The following is a 21,408-nucleotide window of genomic DNA, read 5'->3' as shown; positions in this document are numbered from 1 at the left end:
GGGACAGGATTTGAACTCAAGTCCTTCCCATCTATCCTTTGTACCACCTAGCTGTCTGAACGTGTGAGCTAATGAGAGTTAGAGACAAGATTTGAACCATGGTCTCCTGGGTCTAAGCCCAGTGTGCCAGTCATTATACTACAGCAGTATCTAGAATCAGTAGATAGGGATGATTTCAGTTCCTAAGGCAATTTAATTCGAGTCTCACTCACTTTATTTGGGACCTCTACCAATGGTCCTGAGTTGCAAATGAGGTCTAAGGGAAATACATTTACTTTCTTGCTTTGGCAACCTAGAAGTCTGGGGGATGACTCAGTTTTTAAATGCAAAGTTGTGTTAATAGGCACCTTCTTCCTTGCTTGGCACGGCTGCATTAGTCTCAGCAGGGTGGTGGCTCTTTAAATGAGCCTTTGTTATCGCTCCTACCATGTACTTTTAATCAATCCACTAAGGTCTGCACTACAACCTGATAGGGCTGTATCAAATAAATAATTTTGTATGATGCTCAGAGCATATCTGAGAATCAATAGACTATTGTAACCGAAGCCTTGGCACCAGCTTCACCTATAAGATTGTTTCCATTTATCATCTTGGTTTGAATTTATCTGAATCTGAGCCAAAAACACAATTTCCAAACAAAAGCCCGGAAATGAGCACAAATAAAGTGAACTCAGAGCAGCCTGTGCCAAGCATGTCCAGTTCACTATGCCATGGTCACCGAGGCTGGGAAGAGAGGACTGCAATCTGGCGCAGTACGCAGTACATTTCAGAATACAAGGACTAGTAAAGGAATCAATCTGATAGAAGTTGATTGTCCCAGATCTTCACCTCTGAACTGGGATATGCCTCTGGTTGGTTTGCTATCTACCAGTGGAGAAGAGGTATGCCAACTGAGAAAACATATAAAAATACTGTGGAATTGAATAACTGTGCTATCTAAGAAGCATTATAATGCAGTAATTAGAGGGCTGGCCCCGGAATCCAGAAGACCTGAGTGTGAATCTTTTTTTTTTTTTTAAACCTACCAGCTCTATGACCTTGGGCAAGACAGTTTTATGTCTCTGAGCCTCAGTTTCCACATCTGTAAAATGGGGATAATAATACCTATCATTACCGACTTAAATTGAAGTTGTAAGGTTCAAATGACATTTGCTATATACCGATATATGTATATAAATCCAATTATATAAATAACTATTGGAGCTATATGTTGCTCCAGTGGAATGTAAGCTCTTTGAGGGTAAGGATTATTTCTTTTCTCTTTGAATCCTCAGGGCCCAGCACAGTGTCTGGCACACAGTAGTTTTTTTAAAAAAAAAAAAGTTTTCATTGATATATTTTGGGGTTTTATTCCACCATTTATTCCTCCCAGTATCCTTCCCATCCCCCCTTCCCTGAGTCATCCTATGTATCAAATAGTATTGTTTTAAAAAAGGAAAAACAATCAGCATAACTGATGAATAGATGGGAAAAGTGTGAATACATGTGCAGTGTATAGCACTTGCGGACCTCCCACCTCTGCAAAGGAGTGGAGTAGGAATGTCTTCTCATAGCTCTGCTTTCAAGCCATGCGTGTTCTAAATAATTTTGTGACATTCACTTTGTTTTTTGTGGTTGTTCTTTCCACCCACATTGGTGCAGTCATTGTGTGTATTTTCATGGCTCTGCTGACTTCACTGGGTCAATTCATGTAGATGTTTCTTTGCCTCTCTATATTCATCCCATAAATGCTTGTGGATTAATTAAAAGTGCCATGCACATGTAGGGCAGAAAGGTGGTGACAATAAATAGGATGCCAGCTCTCGAGTCAGGAGGACCTGAGTTCAAATTTAGTCCCAGACACTTACTAGCTGTGTAACTCTGGGCAAGACACTTAACCCTGTTTGCCTCAGTTTCCTCATTTGTAAAATGAGCTGGAGAAGGAAATGGTTTACCAAGAAAACATCAAATGGGGTCACTAAGTGACTGAAATGAATCAAGAGCAACAAATGCAAATGTAATTACACGAACATTTGTTAAGCCCTTACTAAGTACAGTTTCCAGCACCGCACTAAGCCTTGAGGATACAAAAATGAAGTCCCAGGACCTCTAGGACCTCATGGCACTGATGCGAGTAGGGGTGAGACAGGAATGGGCAGTTATCATTATGTTACTGAAAGTCAGTCAATAAACATTTATTAAGTGTCTGTTTTGTGACTAGCACTGTGCTAAGCCCTGTATGTCAGAAGAATAATTTTGTTTTGTTTTCTTTTGCTTTGTTTTTCTAAACTAGACCTTTGATTTCATTATTATAGAAACTCTGGGTAAGGAAATTTATTCCACCAATGTAGATCAGCACCTGCTAATCTTGGAGAGTTGCCAAAGGCCCTAGTAAATTAGATAAATTAAGTAATTTGTCAAAGGTCACAAGCCAGTATGTGTCAGAGATGGAGTGCATATTCCTAAGTCTGAGGCTAGCTCTCAATCTATTAGACATCTTAGAAATCTGACATGTTCATCAATGAAATCCTGTTTTAAGGTTTACCACCAAAGGATATATATTTCCATTAATTCTAGCAAGTAACTGGGATAAATTTCAGTAAATAACGAAATTCCTCTTAAATAAAAGTCTTACATAGTCACTTCTTTAAAGAACTGAATAGCCTGCTTCCACTCAGGGTCTCCTGGGTAGGAACATTACAAAGTGCTCAAGAATGAGCGGCCTCAACTGGGCTGCCTTTAAATTGTATTGGGAAAGCCAAACCTCACTTTGTATTGGCAGAATCATTCTAGGAAATTCTCAAAGGGTGAAGACCTGTACCAGGAGAAGGTCCAAAGAAGTACATAGATTATAAGGTCTTTCACAGCTCAGAAGAGGGAAAAATACATGAAGCAAAGGGTTCAGATTACGGCCCTGTTGTTATCCTCCTGGGGATTTCCTCCATAGCCTGCCAGAAAGCGTTCAATTCGCTAATCTTGCATTATCTCAGCCTCACCTTGGGAGCAACTTGACTGAGACCCACAGGAGTCATGAGTTATTGTCTTACTGTCCCCGGGAATCATGGAATCAGAGTCAGAAGGGACCTTTGAAAACGTTTTGTCCGATGGCCTCATTTTACAGAAGACAATATTGAGGCCTGAAGTAGTAAAGTAATTCTGTGAATTGTCTGACATAATATTTGTCAAATGAACGAAATGGTAATAGCTAACACTTGGACAGTACTTTCAAGTTAGCAAAGTACTTAACAAACATTATTTCATTTGAGCCTTACAACAACTCCGTGAAGCAGATAATGGTATTATCCCCATTTTACAGATGGGGAAACTAAGGCTTGGAGAAATTAAGTAGTTTGCCCATTCGTTGTTGTTGTTTAGTCGTTTTCAGTCATGTCCAACTCTTTGTGACCCCATTTAGGATTTTATTGGAAGAGATACTGGAGTGATTTGCCATTTTCTTCTCCAGCTCATTTTACAGATGAGGAAACTGAAGGAAACAGGGTTAGGTGACTTGCCCAGGGTCACACAGCTAGAAAATGTCTGAGGCTAGATTTGAACTCAGGAAGAAGAATGTTACTGACTCTAGGTCCGGAACTTTATCTGCTGTGCCACCTAATAAACATTTAGAGACAGGTTTTGAACCAAGGTCTTTCCTAATGCTGGGATTAGGGTTCCTTCTATATTCTATTACACTGATTCTGTTGTATAGGCCACAAAATATCACAGGAAGGTCTTTTCTATATACAAGGGATCCTAAAAGTCTTAATGCAGTTTTTAAACTTTAATATCTTCAATGAAATTATTAGAAAATTTCTTTAATGGCTTAAAAAGTGACTAAGACTTTGGGACATCCTATATTTGACTAAGGACAAACCTCACAGGACTAACCTCAAAAGAATAATCCTGATTTGTATCTTATGATTTCAATTTAAAAGTACTAAGTTCAGACAGCATTTCTGGAAGGCCACTGAACTTGGAACCAAAAGATATGTATTGAAATTCTGCTACTTTCCAGATGCATGACTAGGTAAATCACTTTCATTTCTCTGGGCCTCGGTTTCCTCATCTGCAAAATGGGTACAAAAAAGTGCTTGCACTGTGTATATACCTCATGAGTCTGTTAGGAGAATCAAATGAGATGAGGCACGTATAAAACTTTTCAAACTCTAAAGTGCTATACACTTATAAGCTAAAAGCTATTATTATTACTTAAGCAATGCCTGACACACAGTAAGCATCTAATCAATGCCTGTTGACTTTGCTTAAACAGGGCCCCATAAAAGAAGCATTCCAATGTCCTTGTAGAAGTAGTTGCAGAGTTTCAAAAGAAGAGGAAAGAGAAGTAGATCTGCCATGGTAGATTCTATTCTAGGCATTCCCTACACTAAAGAAATCACGGACCTGAAAAACAACAGCAGCAACAGTAATAATGCCTAACTGGATATATCACTTATTATATATAATATAATATAATAAATATAATATAATAAATATAATATAATATAATATAATAATTGTATTATTATCTCATTTAATCCTCATAAACTTGAGAGGTAAGTACTATTATTATCCCCATTTTACAGATGAAGAAACTGAGGCAAATAGGAACTAAGTGACTTAACCAGCGTCACAGAGCTAATGTCTGAGGTTGGATTTGAACTCAGGTCTTCCTGATGGGCAGGCCCAGTGCTCTATCCACTGTGTCACCCAGTTGCTTTTTTCCTTGGCTTCAGCACGCCTTTCTTCAGGTCAGCCTTGTTGGCCTATATGACCCCCTCCCCTACACTAAGTCAAGGAAAATATAAGGCTTCTTACTGAATTAATCCCTACTTGTGAACAATTTGACATGAGATGCTTGACGGAGAAAGAACTCTGAAAAAGAATCCTAAAACGGTAGCATGTGAGAGGCAGTGTAATGCAGAGGAGAGAGCCATGGACCTGAAATCAGGAGGTCCGGATATGAGTCTCAACTCTGCCATTCCCTAGAGAAGTGACCTTAAACAAGTCACTTAATCTTCCTAGACCCCAGTTTCCTTTTCTGTGCAATGAGAAGGCTGGATTAAGAGGCCTTTTGCATCCCTTTCGGCTCTGACATTCTTTTAATCTAGTGTTGAAAGGGACCCTGAGGGTCTTGGAAGGAAAAGATGAAAACAAACTTGACCCACTTCCCAATTTTGCCAAGGACCAGCCCCGAGCAGAATATACTCAAGGTGAGTATGTCCCACTCTGTGCTTAGCACACACTTCATTCACCACCAGCACTCCAGGAAGGGCTGGAATGATGTTTAACAAAGACCCTGATCAGTCACCTCACGTCCAACTCCTGCTATGGAGGAACTGATCAGGTGGAGAAATATGACTGCTTCAATCTTCCCACACTTATATTTAGGATAAGAGATCAAACTAACACAGAGTTCTCACTAGAGACAGTAGTGAGTTGTTTGTGTTTTTTTTTCCTATAGAAAAAGCCAAACCAGTCATGAACAGTTTTCAAAAGAAGAGGAAACAAATGATCAATAATCACCTAAGGGGAAAATGTTCAAAATCACTAATAATCAGAGAAATACAAATTAAATTAAGCCTGAGGTATCTAATGAAATGGAATCTCAGAGTTGGAAGAGACTTTAGAGGCCAAACCACCCAACTCATACCTGAACTCCCTCTGTCTACTCTACACCATTCCTTGGATAGTAGTCATCCAGCCTTTCCTTGAAAACCTCTAGTAAGGGGAAATTCCCCATCTCCTGAGGCAGATCATTTCACTTTTGGATAACCCCAATTCTTAGGAAATTCATGCACACTGGCCAGCCTAAATCTGCCTGTTTGCAGTCTATGCCTACTCTCCCTAGTCCTCTGGGGTCAACAGAGATAAGCAGAACAGATTTACTCTTTTTCTCCACAGAGCAGTCCAATAAATACTATATTAACCTACTAAGTCATCTCCAGATACTAAAACATGGTGGGGAGGGAGGGGAACCATTATTGGAAGGGTTGTGGGAAAATAGGCATGCTAATTCACTGGTGGAGCTGGGAATTGGTTCAATCATTTTAGAAAATAATTTAGAATTGTGAAAAAAAGGTCACTAGATTATATATACTTTTGGCCCTTATTGAAAGCAAGAAAAGACCCATATCTAAAAAAATTCACAGCAGCATTAACCAGTACCTAGTACAGTGCCTGGCCCATAGTATGTGTTCAGTGAATGCTTGCTGATCGATCATTTGGGATAATACAAAGCTGGAAACAAAGTATGCACCTAACAACTGGGGGATTGCTGAACAAATTATGGTACATTAATATAATAGATTATTACAGAGTAAGGAATGACAAATGTGCAAAATTCCTAGAAACATGGGAAGGCTCATAGGAAGTGATACAGATTGAAGAAAATAGAGCCAAAAGGACAATACACAATGACTAAAACAGTTTAAATAAAATTAACATGAAGATGCAAAAAAAAAAAAATTTTTTAAGCAAGCTCTGAGAACTGTGGTTCCAAGCTGTCTTCCTCCATCTATTCAAACATCCTGCTATTACTGGAGCTGGTTTTAGAAGAGCTAACTTAACCCATTTCTCACTGCCTAGAATGCCTAGCTCTTTTCCAAAACAGTACATGCAGTGTTCTTGGCAATGCTCATTGGGGAAAATGGTGGGAAGAAAATAAGCCTTTGTCTGGGTTACAAAACAGTAAACAGGTCTCCATGTTTGTAGGGCTGCTGTCAAACACAGTCAGAAATAGTTGCTTGTGAACATGGGACATCCATGGATCTGAATTACAGGCCTGTTGGTATCCAAGGGCTGAGAAATCTTCTAAAGGCTCTGTTTCTCCTGCTGGGAGAAGTGGCTTTCACAGAATCCTGTCTCAGGCAGGCTCCCTGGCTCACCCTTCCCTCCCACAGAGAGGGAAAGCTAATGCCACTGAATTTGCTGTAACAGGGCCCAGGGAGGGGAGTTTGCCTGACCCCAAACAATAAATCCAGGGCCAGCTTTCAGACACAAACTTAGACGCTTCACCCCACCCCTTCCCCAGCCACTCATTTCCCCTCATAGATTCTCTCCCAACCCCCACCAACTGTGCCCTCCAGGGCTTCAGTCATGAAGTAAGGCCTTTGCCACTGCAGCCCATCTTTCCTTCCTCCTCCCTCAGACTGTCTGCCAGGCAAGTCACAGTCAAAACGATGACTCAGAAAACAAATGGACCTGCCCCAGGAGCCATGGCAGTGATTTCATTGCGAGTGTTTTTTTTCCTATTAGATTTATAAAATTATGCCAAAATGGAGAAATTACCTTAGGTCAGAAGTACAAGAGAATAACAATGAGTCCCTGAACACCAATCAGAAACAGCCCTGACCAAGGGACCTTGGAGTCCAAGAACCTCTTGAAAAGGAAAACATCAGACTCTGTGTCCTCAAAATCTGATGAGGTCATTATGGAGCGTGACAGACCAGCAAAGAACTCCTGAAACAAAAGCTCTCTATGAAAAGGACCCCACGCTCACACTCAGTCTGCTACAGATGGATGATGGAAAAGGGCAGCAGTAACAACACAGCCAATAACTGCAATTCTCTGCACTTTTAATATACCTTCCAAATTCTACATCTACATCTACTAAAGAGCTTGAGAGGCAGTGGTAAGAAAAGTGACCCTGAAATTGGAAGACCTGGGTTCAAATGCATACTGTGTAAGTCTCTAAACTTCCATGGGGCCTCAGTTTCCTCATCTGTAAGATGAAGAGGTTGAACTAGATGACCTCAGAGGTCCCTATAATCCTGTGATCTTCACAGCATTCTTGTGAGGTAGGCAATACCAGTATTATTAACTTCATTTGAGGAAAGTATTGTTGTTGTTGAGTTGTTTTCAGTCACGTCTGACTCTTTGTGACCCCATTTAGGGTTTTCTTGGCAAAGATGCTGGAGTGGCTTGCCATTTCCTTCTCTAGCTCATTTTACATACGAGGAAACTGAGGCAAACAGGGTTAAGTGACTTGGCCAGAGTCACACAGATAGTAAGTGTCTGAGGTCAGATTTGAACACAGGAAGAGGATCCTTCCTGACTCCAGGCCCAGCACTCTGTCCACTGTGCCACCTAGCTGCCCTGAGGAAAGTGAATTAAAATAAATAAATAAATAAAATAAAATAAAGTGAAATAAAATTTCACTTTAGGTGAATTTTCACTTTAGGTTACTTGTCCAAATGAATCAGTGGAAGAACTTCAGAATTCTAGACTCCATGTCTCTTTTCTGTTCAAAACCCCTTCAAAGGTTCCACACTGTCTAAAATGTAGGGGTCAAACTTCTGTGCCAGAGATTCAAGCAGAAAGGGACCCTGCGCACCCAACCTGTAATAGATGGACAATGGAAAGCTCTGCCATCGTTCCAACCAAACTGGACTGCTCACCGTCCCACAGTCATGCTTGAAATTTCCAACCTCCACACCTTTCCTCGTGTTTTCTTCTCTACCTTACATGTAATTCCCACTTTCCCCTAGTTCCATCTGTTGAACTCCTACTCATCCTTGAGGTCCAAACTAATGTGTCCACATCCTCCAGAAAGACCGCCATGTTTCCCCCTTGATTCTCACATAGTCCTTTGCACCTCCCTTATGCACTTATCCTACATTATTTCACATGATGCTTATTTGTGTGTGTGTCATATCTCTCCAGCAGAATATATAAGCCTTTTGATGGCAGGGACCAAGTTTTATCTATGCTCTGCCTCTCTCTAAGTGTTTTGTACTGTACTTTGAACATAATAATCAATAATGGCACAGTGGGTAAAAACCTCTCCAGCTTTTGTGGGGAAAGCCTAGGGTTCTAAATCAGAAGAACTGGGGCCCAAAGCCAGCTCTCCTTCTTCCTTCTTCTGGAACTGGCCAGCACAGTACACTAGAAAAAATCCTTGATTTGCAATCAGTACCTAAGTTTGAATGCCAGCTCTGCCACTGCCTCATTGTGTGACCTCAGATGAGTAATTTCACATCTCTAGGCCTCGTATCCTCATTTGTAATTGTGAGAGCACTAAATTGGATGGTTTCAAAGGTGCTTTCCAGCTTTAAAAAAAATAATCTATGATCCTATCAAACCTCTCTAGGCCTCAGTTTCCTAATTTGGAAAACAAAAGAATTGGTCTAAGTATTCTTTAAGGTCTCCTAACAGATTGAAATTTCATGATTTCCCCTGATACATGGTTGTTGGATTTGTGGAATGTTTAAGGAAGGAGTTGACCTTTATATTAGGGGCAACTAGGTGGCATAATGGACAGAGTGCTGGGCTTGGAAACAAGAAGACTCATTTTCATGAGTTCAAATCTGGCCTCTGACACTTACTAGGCGTGTGACCCTGGGCAAGTCACTTCACCCTGTTTGCATCAGTTTTCTCACCTGTAAAATAAGCTGGAGAAGGAAATGTCAAATCGCCCTAGTATCTTTGCCAAGAAAACCCCACATGGGATCACAGAGTCAAACATGACTGAAATAACTAAACGACAACAACAAAACATTTGTACTAACTAGAGCTCCAAAAGTATAGGCCTTTGTAATTGATACTTCAAGCAAAACCTAAAAATCAAAATGATCACCTCTCTTGGTTGTAGAACACCCAAAGTATTGTTCCTTAACATCTTCTCCCCTCGGAATGCACACTTCTACACCAGCTGCAGGTTTCAGTAAGTTTTTAAGATTAAGTCCATTTATGTTAAATGGGCCAATGTTAAACAGAGAAAAAAGATAATAGACCCAGAGCCATAACTAGAGTGAAGGAGCCACGGCATAACGTGATAAATTAAAAGGCACTTTCTAGAGAATACTGACCACACTTGCACTCCCTCTGCATTATAGAAACAACAGAGCTTAGCACCTGGTAGTGGATATTTTAACCAAGAATAATTGGTAACACAGGAAGTTATCAGATGGTTCCAATAGAATCATAATGATTTTCATGTAAATACAAAACAGAAAACAGCTAGACACACAAAACAACTGATCATTTTGGTGTGGGGACTGAGGAAGGGAAGCATCTTTAACCAGGTTAAAATTGAGATAATTAAAATGTTCAAATCTCCCTCAACCCGTACAATCTATCTTCATATTTGTTGGGGGCAAGTGGAATAGCTTCTGCCTCCTCTTTAAGCAGTGGACCCAAAAATGGTTCATTTAAAGGTTGACTTCATAGAACTCATTACAGGGCAAAACTAGAAAAAAGCACGGATAATGGGTTGAGAAAAAGAAGTCAGTTTTTCAAGTTACCAGAAAACCTGAACAACAAATCAGGAAATGTGACTGAGAAATAGTGTGTTGTACTCCCTCGTCCTGAAGGTGGAAAACTTGGGTTTGTGTACCAGCCCTGATGCTTGCTACCTGTGCCACCTTGACCTCTCTGGGCCTCAGTTCCCTAATACGCAAAATGGGCAATGGTATTTGTACAACCTACCACGTTGGTTGCTGATTTTTTAAGGACTCTTAAGCATTCTATAAAATGTGTTACAAGACCACACGTTTAAAGTCTTGGTACTCTCAAATAAGCAAATTCAGACAAAGATACTTTTACCTCTCTTAATAATTAAGTAAAGAGTTTTTGCTGTTGTTGTTGTTTTTGTTGTTCAAGAGGGAAACTTTTCCATGTTGGCTCTCTGCAGTGCCAAGGTAGCTTGGAAACAATTGTACATCTGAAGTCTTAACCTAATATATATCCCAGGCTTAATTCCATATTGCTATAGAACATAACCATGTTGAGGGTTTATAATTGTATGACTGTTGCCTCAAATTTATCAGGTCACAAACTACTCATTAACTTGTCCCCAAAACTATCTCCAGAGATGTGTGTGTGTGTGTGTGTGTGTGTGTGTGTACAGACACACACATATACAAATACATACATATATACACGAGAGAGAGAGAGAGAGAGAGAGAGAGGGAGAGAATGTTAATAATGCAGATTAAATTTAAAAGTATGTCCTGCTTTTTGAAGAGCTGATTGTTAAGCACTTACCATCACAATCCTAAGTCAGGTGGAAATTTCTCCTTCCATTTCTCCCACTTTTGTCTTAGTCTTAGCTCTCAACACTTCTTGTCCAGATTAATACAGTGATCTCGTACCTTTTCTCCTTGACACCAGGCTCTCCTCCTCCCTCCCCAATACATTTTCTATTCTGCTCCCAAACTAATAAGCATGAACATGTTTTATCATAGCACATCCCTATACAAGAAGCTACAATAACTCCTGTTTATAATCCCAGTAAGTCAAAATTACTTTGCCTAGCTTTTAAAGACCTTCATCATTTCACTCTAGGCCCTATATATCCAACTTTGTTATTCCCTATTGTCCAATAAATATTTGTGTTGATTGACTAATCATTCATTCAACAAGCACTAATTTTTTTTAAAAAATGTAGTATATAATTAAGCACTAAATTGTCTATCAACAAATATATGTAATGTAACATATCATATATAGAATAACATATAGTATGTAATATATTTAGTATCACATTATGCCATATACTATATAATTATTATACTTAATTATAGATTATACTATATCATATATCACATATCATACCTGGGATAGGATTGTTTAGTGACTTTCAGACAGATTATAATCATTGTCTCCAAGTGCAGAAAAAAAATAGAAATTGGTGAAAGCTGAGAAAATCTGGGAAGTTTGACATGGAAGAGGTAGGCTTTGAGCTGAACTTTAAAGATGCGAAGGATTTGGTTAGACAGAGATGAGATGAGAGAGGGAATTAAAGGTCAAGAGAAGAAGAAGAAGAAGAACCAAGGTATGGAGGTGAGAATGAGAACATTTGTGGGACACAGAGGAGTGTGATCTGGGGCAAGTCACTCAAGGCCCTAAGTCTCAGTTCCTCCATCTGTAAACTAAGATGGTTGGACTAGATGGCCTAGTTCTAGATCTATGATTTTATTACTAAAATGGAGGGCGTCTGCTTATTTTTTCCTGAGAAACTTCTAACAAACTTACCCACATATGCTAATGGAAGAGAGAGAGAAAGAGAGAAAAGAGAAAGAGAATGAAGAAAAAAAGTAAGAAAGAGAAAAGAAGTGAAGCTTGTGAATAGAAGAAAGACTGGGTTGACCCTGTTGTGTGGGGAAAATTAAGGATAATGAAAGTTTAATTTCTGCATACTTCGTCAAAGACAAAGAAATACGAGTCATATGGACAATCTCCCCAGAGACATTCTTGAAACACCTGTAACTGCTCATGTGTCCTAAGGTTGGTGTGCAGAAAATAGTCAGAAGATCTGGGTACTAGTTCCAGCTTTGTTATTCAATAGTTTTGTGACCTTAGTAGAGAAGGGCACCTCTTCTCCCTGGACCTCATTTTCCTCAAATGAATGTAAGAATATGTGCTGTTTTGCTTGCCTCACCGGTCCCCTATTATGTTCTTACTTTAACCTCTGTTTGCTTTAATCCACTGAAAAAGGAAATGGCAAACCACTCCAGTGTCTTTGCCAGGAATACTCCTTATGGGATCACGGGAACAATTGAATAATAACAACATATCTATATCCACACATGTATGTATAATATGTATATTATGTATAATAAACATGTGCCTATATCTATAACCACACATATAATATATGTATAATATATATTATGTATAATAAACATGTGCCTATACATATAATCCTTTGAGTTCCAAGCTTTATAGTGGCCTCAGAGGAGAAAAGGGTGGGGGAAGCACTCATTATGTCTTTAAGGATATCTCACCTGTTCCTGTTGCTGTACATCATTTCCTCTCTGTTCCTAGACAGATTAATCTCTGTTTGACTGATATTTTGTCCCTCTAGTACTGTGATATTTTTTGCTGGATGAGTCATCCCCCTCAATGGGGAAGGGGAAAAATATTGCTCTTTTAATTAGGTCCACAGAGATAGCAAGACAATCTGAGTGTCTCTATCAAAGCCCTGTTCATGCTTCACTGCTATGATTTGTTTTTGTTTTGATTTTACTCCATTTAAGGAAGAACATGGTAATGGGAGCCTGTGATACCAGAACCCCACAGCTACAGTAACAGTTTCCTTCTTAAGTTGAGCCATAAGAAATGTATTTTTGTCCTCACTGTAATAAGAATGTCTTACATTTGCATAGTACTTTATTTCAAAGTGTGTTCACATACATGGTCTAATTTAAGCTTCAAAATTCTATGAGGCAGGCAGGGAGGGCATATGTTCTTATCCCAAGTCAGTATTTGAGGAAACTGAAGTCTAAAGAGATCCAATGACTTGGCCAAGGTCACATGAAGAGCTGCCAAGATGAAGAAGGGCCTCAAGTTCTTGTCATATGTGAAGCAGTTCATGGAACTGGGGACATCTAGCCCAGGGAGGAGAAGACTTTGAGAAAAATGATAACTCTCCAAACATTTAAAGGGCTACCACGTAGAAAAAGGATTAGGGGACAGGCAGTAGTACTACTGGATCCAAGATGGTGGCCAGCATAGGCTAATGAGAGAGTTAGAAGAAATCTACAAGTGTGTAATGAAAAAATTCCATAGAACCTAGGTTGATGAAGTTAATTTATTGGCTTTGCATGGGTTTCTTATTCCTGGCAATCTCCCATGTGACAAAAGTGCTTTCAGAATTAAAATCAACCTCTTAGCAGAGTCTCTATTCAAACCACCTAAAGTCGTATTTAAAACACAGATTTACACTCCCTTTCATCGATTAAAAAGGGCAGGTCTATCTACCATGCTAAAAACTAGAAGCTAGCAACCCAAACTGATGAAGTCAACCAGTCCCTTATAGAACCTGTGAATGACCTCAAGACAAAACAAATCCTTTAAGGATGACCTAGCTAAAGAATACTCTAAAGATCATAAAAAATTCTGTAAAAACACTGAAGAGTTTAGAATTATTCTACTTGGCTTCAAAGGGTAGAACTAGGAGCATGTTTTAACTAGGTGAATATTACAGAGAGGCAGATAAACTTCCTAGCTATTAGAATTGTCCAAAAATGGGATGGTGTCGCACAGGAGGTGATCAATTTTTCCATGGTGGACTGGTTAACTAACTATACGTATAGTGTACTAGAGATTTTGATTCATACTAGCCTCCAAGGACCCTTTTTTTTTTTGGCTAGGCAATGGGGTTAAGTGACTTGCCCAGGGTCACGCAGCTAGTAAGTGTCAAGTGTCTTAGGCCGGGTTTGAACTCAAGATCTCCTGTCTCCAGGGCTGGTGCTCTAGCCACTGAGTCACCTAGCTGCCCTAGCGGCTTTCAAATGAAGTATTCTCTGTCATCTTTATATTTAATGACAAAGCTGAAACTAAAACTCCAGTCTTCTGACCATGGTGATCCTTTCCATCACACGTACATCTGGGTAGTCAAAGTATTCACAGGAGTTCCAGAAGGCTTCTGTGGAGTTGCTCATCTGACTCCTACTTCTTTGGCTTTGAACAAATTATCCCCAATACCTTTTGATAATTAAGATATGATGATGTGAGGTAATATAAAATAGCTTCTCTAGATAAGCCTGTGGGGTGATGTTGCCAGTCATAAAAGAAAACAGAGGCCATGTCAGTTATGTGATATTCTCACCACGTTGGAAAAGTTTTAAAGAAAAAGAAATGCTCACTCATTTCAGACAAAATTTCAGAAACCTAGGGCAAATATTTAACAAGTCCTGGTTTTGCCATTAGAACACAAGTCCTACCTTGATGTAGCAGCTTGATGTATAGCCTTTAGACCTATTAGTGTAGGACAAGCCAACTGATCAATTAGTCAATCAATAAATATATTAAGCACTATGTGCCAGGCACTGTTCTTATGGTGAGAATACAAAGAAAAAGCAAAATTGAACAATATTTATTAAGCACTTAATATGTCCCTAGCACTCTTCTTGGTGCTGAGAATACAAAGAAAAAGCAAAATCAGTTCCTGCTCTTAAGGAGCTTACATTCTAAAGGAGAAGGTGAGGGGGACAGAATGTATGTGAATAAGTGCATACAGTACACATACAAAGTAAATGCAAAAGTAACTTTAGAGAGAAAGACATTGTTAAGTAAACTGGAAAAGGCTTCCTGGGAAAATGGCATTTGAGCTGAATCTCTAAGGAAGTCAAAGATTCTAAGAGACAGAAGTGAGGAGGGTGAGCATCTCAGGCACAGGGGACAGTGCAAAACCATGGAGAGACAGGAGCTCATCAAAAAGTTGGCTTCAGCAGGATGCATTTTTTGCCATCTTCTAAGGCAAAGTGGGGTTATGATCTGGATCAATGGAAGAAGGAGCCACAGGTATTTCACAGATGAATTCATAGATCCTTGAAGAGTGAGTGCTGATGATTATTCCAGAGCAGTTGACACTAAATTCTTCCTCCACCTTAGGGATGTTTTATTTTACTTCTGTTCCCAATGATGAGAGTCACCGAGGCTGTCAGGACTGTCTATATATACAGACCGGTTTGGCTATTTTTGCTAGATGGATAAGTTAATTCAGTTAAAAAGCCAATTAGATTCTGTCAACCCACCAGACTATTTTTGTCTGCAAGATGCAAAATCAGTTTGACAGTTATTTTTTTTTCTATGGAATTCAATTCAATTAAACAAACATTTCTTAAATACCTATAGCAGAGCACAGAGAATGGCCTATCGGCAAGTTCACAGTTCTGTTATTGGTAAACATAGACCTCAGTCCCAGCTCCTTCAGTTCCTATCTGCAGGATCTCTGACAAATCACTTTGTTTCTTTTGGCTTCACTTTCTTTGTTTATAAAATAAGTTGGCTGGGCTCAATTGTCAATCTATGAACTTAGGAAGTACTGCTAGGTCCTGATTAGTGTGAACAATGAATCCCCTGAAGTGGTCACAGTTATCCAAATTCACATTGCTTAACATCATAATTTTGTAAAATATGATCATTGTTTCCAAATAGGCAGCTCAAATTTGAATAATTCAACCACTTCAGGGGATTTTTTTAATTTACAAGACTTAGGTATCTCACAAAGAAATATAAAAGATGGTCTCTCCCCTCACTGAGCTCATAGTATTATAGGAGTGTAACATAAATGTAAGTTACCATGATAGAAAATTATATATGATTGCATGACAAATGCAAACAGAGCACTCACTGTGGGAGATCCGAGAAGACGAGGACATTACCAATTGAGGGAATCAGGGAAGGTTTTACAGAGGGGAGTTGAACTTTATTTGAGTTGAACTTGAAAGGGTGGGTTTAAATTCCTTTGAAGGAATTCAACAGGTAGAGAATAGCAGGACAGGAATGGGGATGAGGACATTGTAGACACAGGGGACAACATGAGCAAAAACGCAAAAGAAAATGAGGGTGTGGCATATAAGGGAGATTTCAAGTAGCCCAGTACAAACGATTGATACCTAATTGCAGAGGGCGTTGAACAGAAAGCTACTTTGAATTTTGTTCCAGAGGCAATAGGGAACCATATCAGGGTTCTAAGCAGAGGAGTATCATGACTATTCTGACTTTGTATCCCCAACCTCTCACAAAGCAGGTACTTAATAAATGTTTGTTGAATGACTGAATGACTGGATCTATGCATGAGAAAGATTATCCTGTCGGTGAAATTAAGGATGAATTGGAGAGAAGGGAGATTTGTTATATTAGTCCCACAAGGGAGGGGAAAAAGGCCTGTACCAGGGTGGGAGAGTCAGAATAGGGAAAAGGGAAGGGATGTGAGAACTCTTGTAGAAATAAAGTTGATGGGAAGTGGAAACTGATTGTATATGACAGTGAACTGCTTGTTTTGGCATGACAGACCCAACCCATGAGTTGTATCTCTCTACTACAGAGAAGGAGTTATTTCTCTTGGCCATCAAAGAAGATGATAGAGAGAGTAGGAGATTAAAAAAGCAAATGATATTTCTCAAAATACATTTTTTAAAAGTCAAGATCACTGGCAAGCTAACAGTCATCCCAAATCTCCTGTGATATTTCCCGGGAGGTTCTGATGGAAAAGAGCCTAGCTGCATTGTACTCTATATTTCATTCCTCTCTCACTCAAAATGCACAGCCTTATACCTAGGCTCCTTCCTTTATAATAAGGAGGAATGTCATTTGCAAGTTTTCCATAAATACTGGTTATGCTGCTCAGTCCTGGCACTACTTTCTTAAGACAATAATGACTCTTTGGGGCTCTCCCTTCTAAGTTCATACCTATACCAGGCACTGATTATACTGGCAACCCTTATGGCTGACAGGATGCTAGGTGATTCACTAGCAAGAGTTCCTGTTCTCAAAATCCTTCCTTTTTCAGGGGTAGCAGGGAGAGAAAAAAACAGACCAATCTGATGCCAGTGGTGCATAAGGGACAAGTGGACAAACAGTTACAATGGGGATACTGAAGCCTACGGTGTTCCATAGAGGGTCATCTTTAAAAATGTTTAGAGTATACACACACACACACACACACACACACACAAAAACACAGAGTATACACATACATACAAAATGCACGCTAGACTAGAAGATAGTTTTGGAGACATTCCCTCAGAGCCATAAATAATAATTCAGCCACATCAGGGGATTTGTTATTTGTACTAACCTGGACCTAGCTATATTACAAAGCAATATAAAGTTTAAGTATGATGGTCTCTAGAAGTGTTGACTTCAGCTCCTATGAAAATAGATTTCAAGCAAGTGCAGAAAGTCAGCTCTGACCTTTCCAGTGTGCAACGTAAGTACAGATTCCAAGTGAACAACTCTAACACGCAACAAACACTATACCGTTACGTCAAAAGCCCAAATCTATTTGGCTAATTGCTGCCTTGGGCATGCCCCAAGTTATTACACAGACAGTGACAAACTTGAGAGCCTAAGAAAACCTGCCTGGCAAAACCTAGTGAAAATATGTCTTGACACCAGTTTTGATGACTTGTTTGCATGCTAAGTGTGATCAAATGAGAACTGGCAGAAACGTTCTAGATCCATGTCAGGAACCACCTTTTTGACATAATCATGCTTTTTTTTATTTTTAAGTCTTTCCTTGAGGGAAGAATCTCTATCTAGAAGACAGTCAGGCTGATCTTATAAGCAAATCGAAGTCTGTCACCAGCGAGCTTTTGCCAAGAACAGCAGTCATCTAGAATCTGTGAAAAGCAGTGTCAGCAGAGCTTTGGGGGAAGTCATACACCCATCCCACTTGCTTTCCACCCTCCCAAACACCCGCCCTCTCTGGTCGGTACCTTCTGTGTGGCAGCTGGAAGAGAGGATGGTGTTCGGAGGTCGGAAGATGTAAGGCAGGTAACGAGAAAAGCATTTCATCTTCCAGAAGAAAAATAATTCTAAATCAAAAACCAGTTTCCTGAATCCATGAGGATTCTTTTGGCTTTCCAGGAAGGCTACATCACCGATAGGTTTATGTAGGATCTCTCCCAGATCTGCAAAGCCAGGAAGCCTGAGGAAGAACTGGCCGTGGACCCCATTTTGCCATCAGCACCAGGAAGAGCTGCTTACATTTCTGCATGCAGCTCAAACTCAGAAGCCCCCAGGCAAGCCGGGATATAAGCACTTCATTGGCTGGAGCTCATCAGAACAGGATTTGCTGAGTAAGTCAGTCCTGCCTGTAAACACACACTGAACAATACTGTCCAAAATCAGCTTCCACCTTTTTCCTTCTCCTGGTCAGTTTCTCTTTCAGAAATAGAAATCCAGCAGGATACGGGAGCACTGAGGATAAATGACCATGTCTTATTCAGCTAGAAGATCAGATGAAACAAAGGCAGCACAGAGCTCTGCTCCGGGGAGAGACTGCTGCTAAGAGAAGTAGCCCTGTCATGCCAGGGATCTCAGGAATATTAAAGTACTGTGCAATGAAATGGGTCTCTGTCCCTGCTTAATCTAGATCTGATTCTTTCTTCTTGTTCTTCTTCTTCTTTCTAATACTAAATGTAGAACAAAGGGGCCATTTATCACTTAGGTGAACCAGAACATAACAGGGTTGAGGAATCGATGACAGGGGACTAACACTGACAGATTTTGTGTTCCACAACTGTGTGCTTGCTTTTTTTTTTCTGCCAGCACTCACACAAGAGCAGTAACTTCAGCTCAGAGTGGGTTGCTGTTCAAATTTAAAGCCACAGTACAAGAATAGTAGAGCCTGAATTCAAATGAGCTGCCTTCTTCCCTACACATATATGGATCTTCGTGTAGGTGAAAGGATCGGGGTCAAGTCAGTCATGGAGCAATATATTCCCGAATGAAAATCTAACTAGAAGCTCGAGTGAAAGGGAAAATGCCCACTACATTATATTAATGTGAAATGCTTTGACCATAGCAATCCCCAAAGACCATCTCCTGAGGCAGAGAAGGGTTATGCTCTTCATCCATAGAGTACTCACACTGAAGAAATCAGAGCAAGGAAAATTGATAGAACCACCCCCCCCCTTACCCAGGCCTGACTCAAAACAAAGTAATGAGGTTGGAAACGTGCTAAAGCAAATATGGAGCTTCCCTTGTGCCTAAGCCAGGACTGGTTGGAGATGGCCACTGCTGCTGAGGACAATGTTACACATGGAACCAATGGGGAGCTGTCCAACTGAAGTTAATTCGGTAGGGGGTGGGGTGGAATAGGTAGAGGTTAGGGCTGGCTTCTCAAGCCAAAGCATAAAACTGGCCTATTAGACACCAACTAGTCTTGTCATCTCATAAAACTCCAATTTTGTTTGTTCTCCCAGTTTTGAAACATCTGCCTGACCCAAGGCCACATCCTTCTCTTGCCTCATGAAATATATGATGCTCAGATATTGACTCATGTTTCTGATCACAACCCAAGTCCTGCCTCTAGCCCCTCTGCTTAGCAACTCTGACCCTAAGCCTGGCAGGGCCAAAATGAACATCACAAGATGCTCTTTTGCTAACTGTAATCCTCTCATTATCAACTGTATCATCCTTCGTTCAAGAAGAAAAGATCTTCTTCATTCTACATAGAGATAAAGAGAAAATAAAACTCTTCCAAGTTCTATGTAACAAACACCAATGGCAAAATTTAAGAACCAGCAAAACAACTCTTCAAATAGTATGATTTTTAGAAGACTTAATATGAACATGCTTTAAAGAAATCCATAAGAACCAATTTCAAGCTTTTGTGACTTTTAGCTTTTTTTTTTACAACTTTCAAGCTTTTATGATTTTTGTGACTTTTTTAAAGTTTAATTTTTCAATGGGGGAATATGCTAGATTATATCAGAGAGCAGGTCTTTAGTATTCCAGCCAGTGTGGTCACAAAGCAACTCCTTGCTGTGCTCCTCACCCTTACCTTCAACTTGTATCTGTATGATGTCAAACAACTACTCGATTTAGGCGTAGTGAAGCAACAAATCAATTCAGTGGGAAAAATAATCTATCACATGATCAATATCCCCTGAAGAGAGAGCCTCAGCCATGGGAACTGAATTTCTGGTTCATTCTAATGAGATCGGGCATTTGGAGAGCTATTTCTGAAGTGGAAGGATGCATATACCATGAACTTCCAACCTTCTTTATCTGGATGACCTGGATTAGCTTTGGGGACAATCCCAAATGCATAGGAAGAAAACACATAGTAATATTTCCCTGATAATATATTCAGAACACAAAACCTAATTTTAGCAATAAACACATGTTAAATACCCACTATCTTCATACAGAGATAAAAGTAGGAATTTTTGCTCCCAAGCACCTCAAACCATGCCTGGGGCAAGCAGCGTGCTAGAAGGCCATGGGGATAGCTGGGGAGATGGGCAGGACAGGGTAGACTCTTGCTGTAGCTTGTCATAACAAATCTCCTTATTTTAATTATCCTTGTTAATCTCTGTTGTTTCTGTACCTCTATGTCAGTACTCTCTAAATTTAGTGCCCCAAGACAAAGCCTAGATCACCAGCCCTTAGTTCCAGATCTATATACAGAACATATATACAAAATTAGATAAAACTTCATCCTTGTCCTCTTGGAGATCATAATCTAGTAGGAGAATGAGATTAAAACAGATAACTGATTGTTGTGTGATTAATGCATTAAAATTATAAAACAAAAGTATTTCATGAGGTGAGAAAATAAAATGGTGGCTGAACCAAGTTGGATTACACATGATTAGGCTCCAGTAATTGATGAACAATTCTCAGCCTTTGCAATCAAACCTTTGCCACCAAAACTGACCATGGCAGCCTGCTTTCTGTTACCGCTTTGTCCAATTATTTAGAATCACAGAATTTATAGTTAGAAGAAATCATGTTCTTCAACCCTCCTTATTATACAGATAGGAAAGCTTAGGTCCAGGAGCATTAAATGACTTGCCCTGGTTCACCCACAGGTGGGGAACCTGTGGCCTCAAGGCCACATGTGGCCCTCTAGGTCCTCAAGTGCAGCCCTTTGACCGAACCCAAACTTCGCAGAACAAATCCCCTTAATAAAAGGATTTGTTCTGAAAAACTTGGACTCAGTCAAAGTCCTGTACTTGAGGACCTAGAGAG

The 21,408-nt window shown here is 39.9% G+C and overlaps 1 protein-coding gene across 2 annotated transcripts in view; it reads right to left on the bottom strand.

The window, feature by feature from the left end:
* Window positions 1-18,303, bottom strand: part of PPP2R2B (protein phosphatase 2 regulatory subunit Bbeta) — a 459,792-nt gene extending 441,489 nt beyond the window's left edge. For both annotated transcript variants that reach the window (XM_027841646.1, XM_027841648.1), the window contains exon 1: window positions 18,144-18,303. In XM_027841646.1, the coding sequence (XP_027697447.1) occupies window positions 18,144-18,222 (79 nt within the window). In that variant the 5' untranslated portion in view covers window positions 18,223-18,303. The remainder of the gene's footprint in view (window positions 1-18,143) is intronic.
* Between the last annotated feature and the right edge of the window lie 3,105 nt (window positions 18,304-21,408).

Source organism: Vombatus ursinus, unplaced genomic scaffold (genome assembly GCF_900497805.2).
Source record: "Vombatus ursinus unplaced genomic scaffold, bare-nosed wombat genome assembly UNPS02014863.1, whole genome shotgun sequence".
Classification (NCBI taxonomy): domain Eukaryota; kingdom Metazoa; phylum Chordata; class Mammalia; order Diprotodontia; family Vombatidae; genus Vombatus; species Vombatus ursinus.
This window is presented reverse-complemented; position numbering and strand designations above follow the sequence as displayed.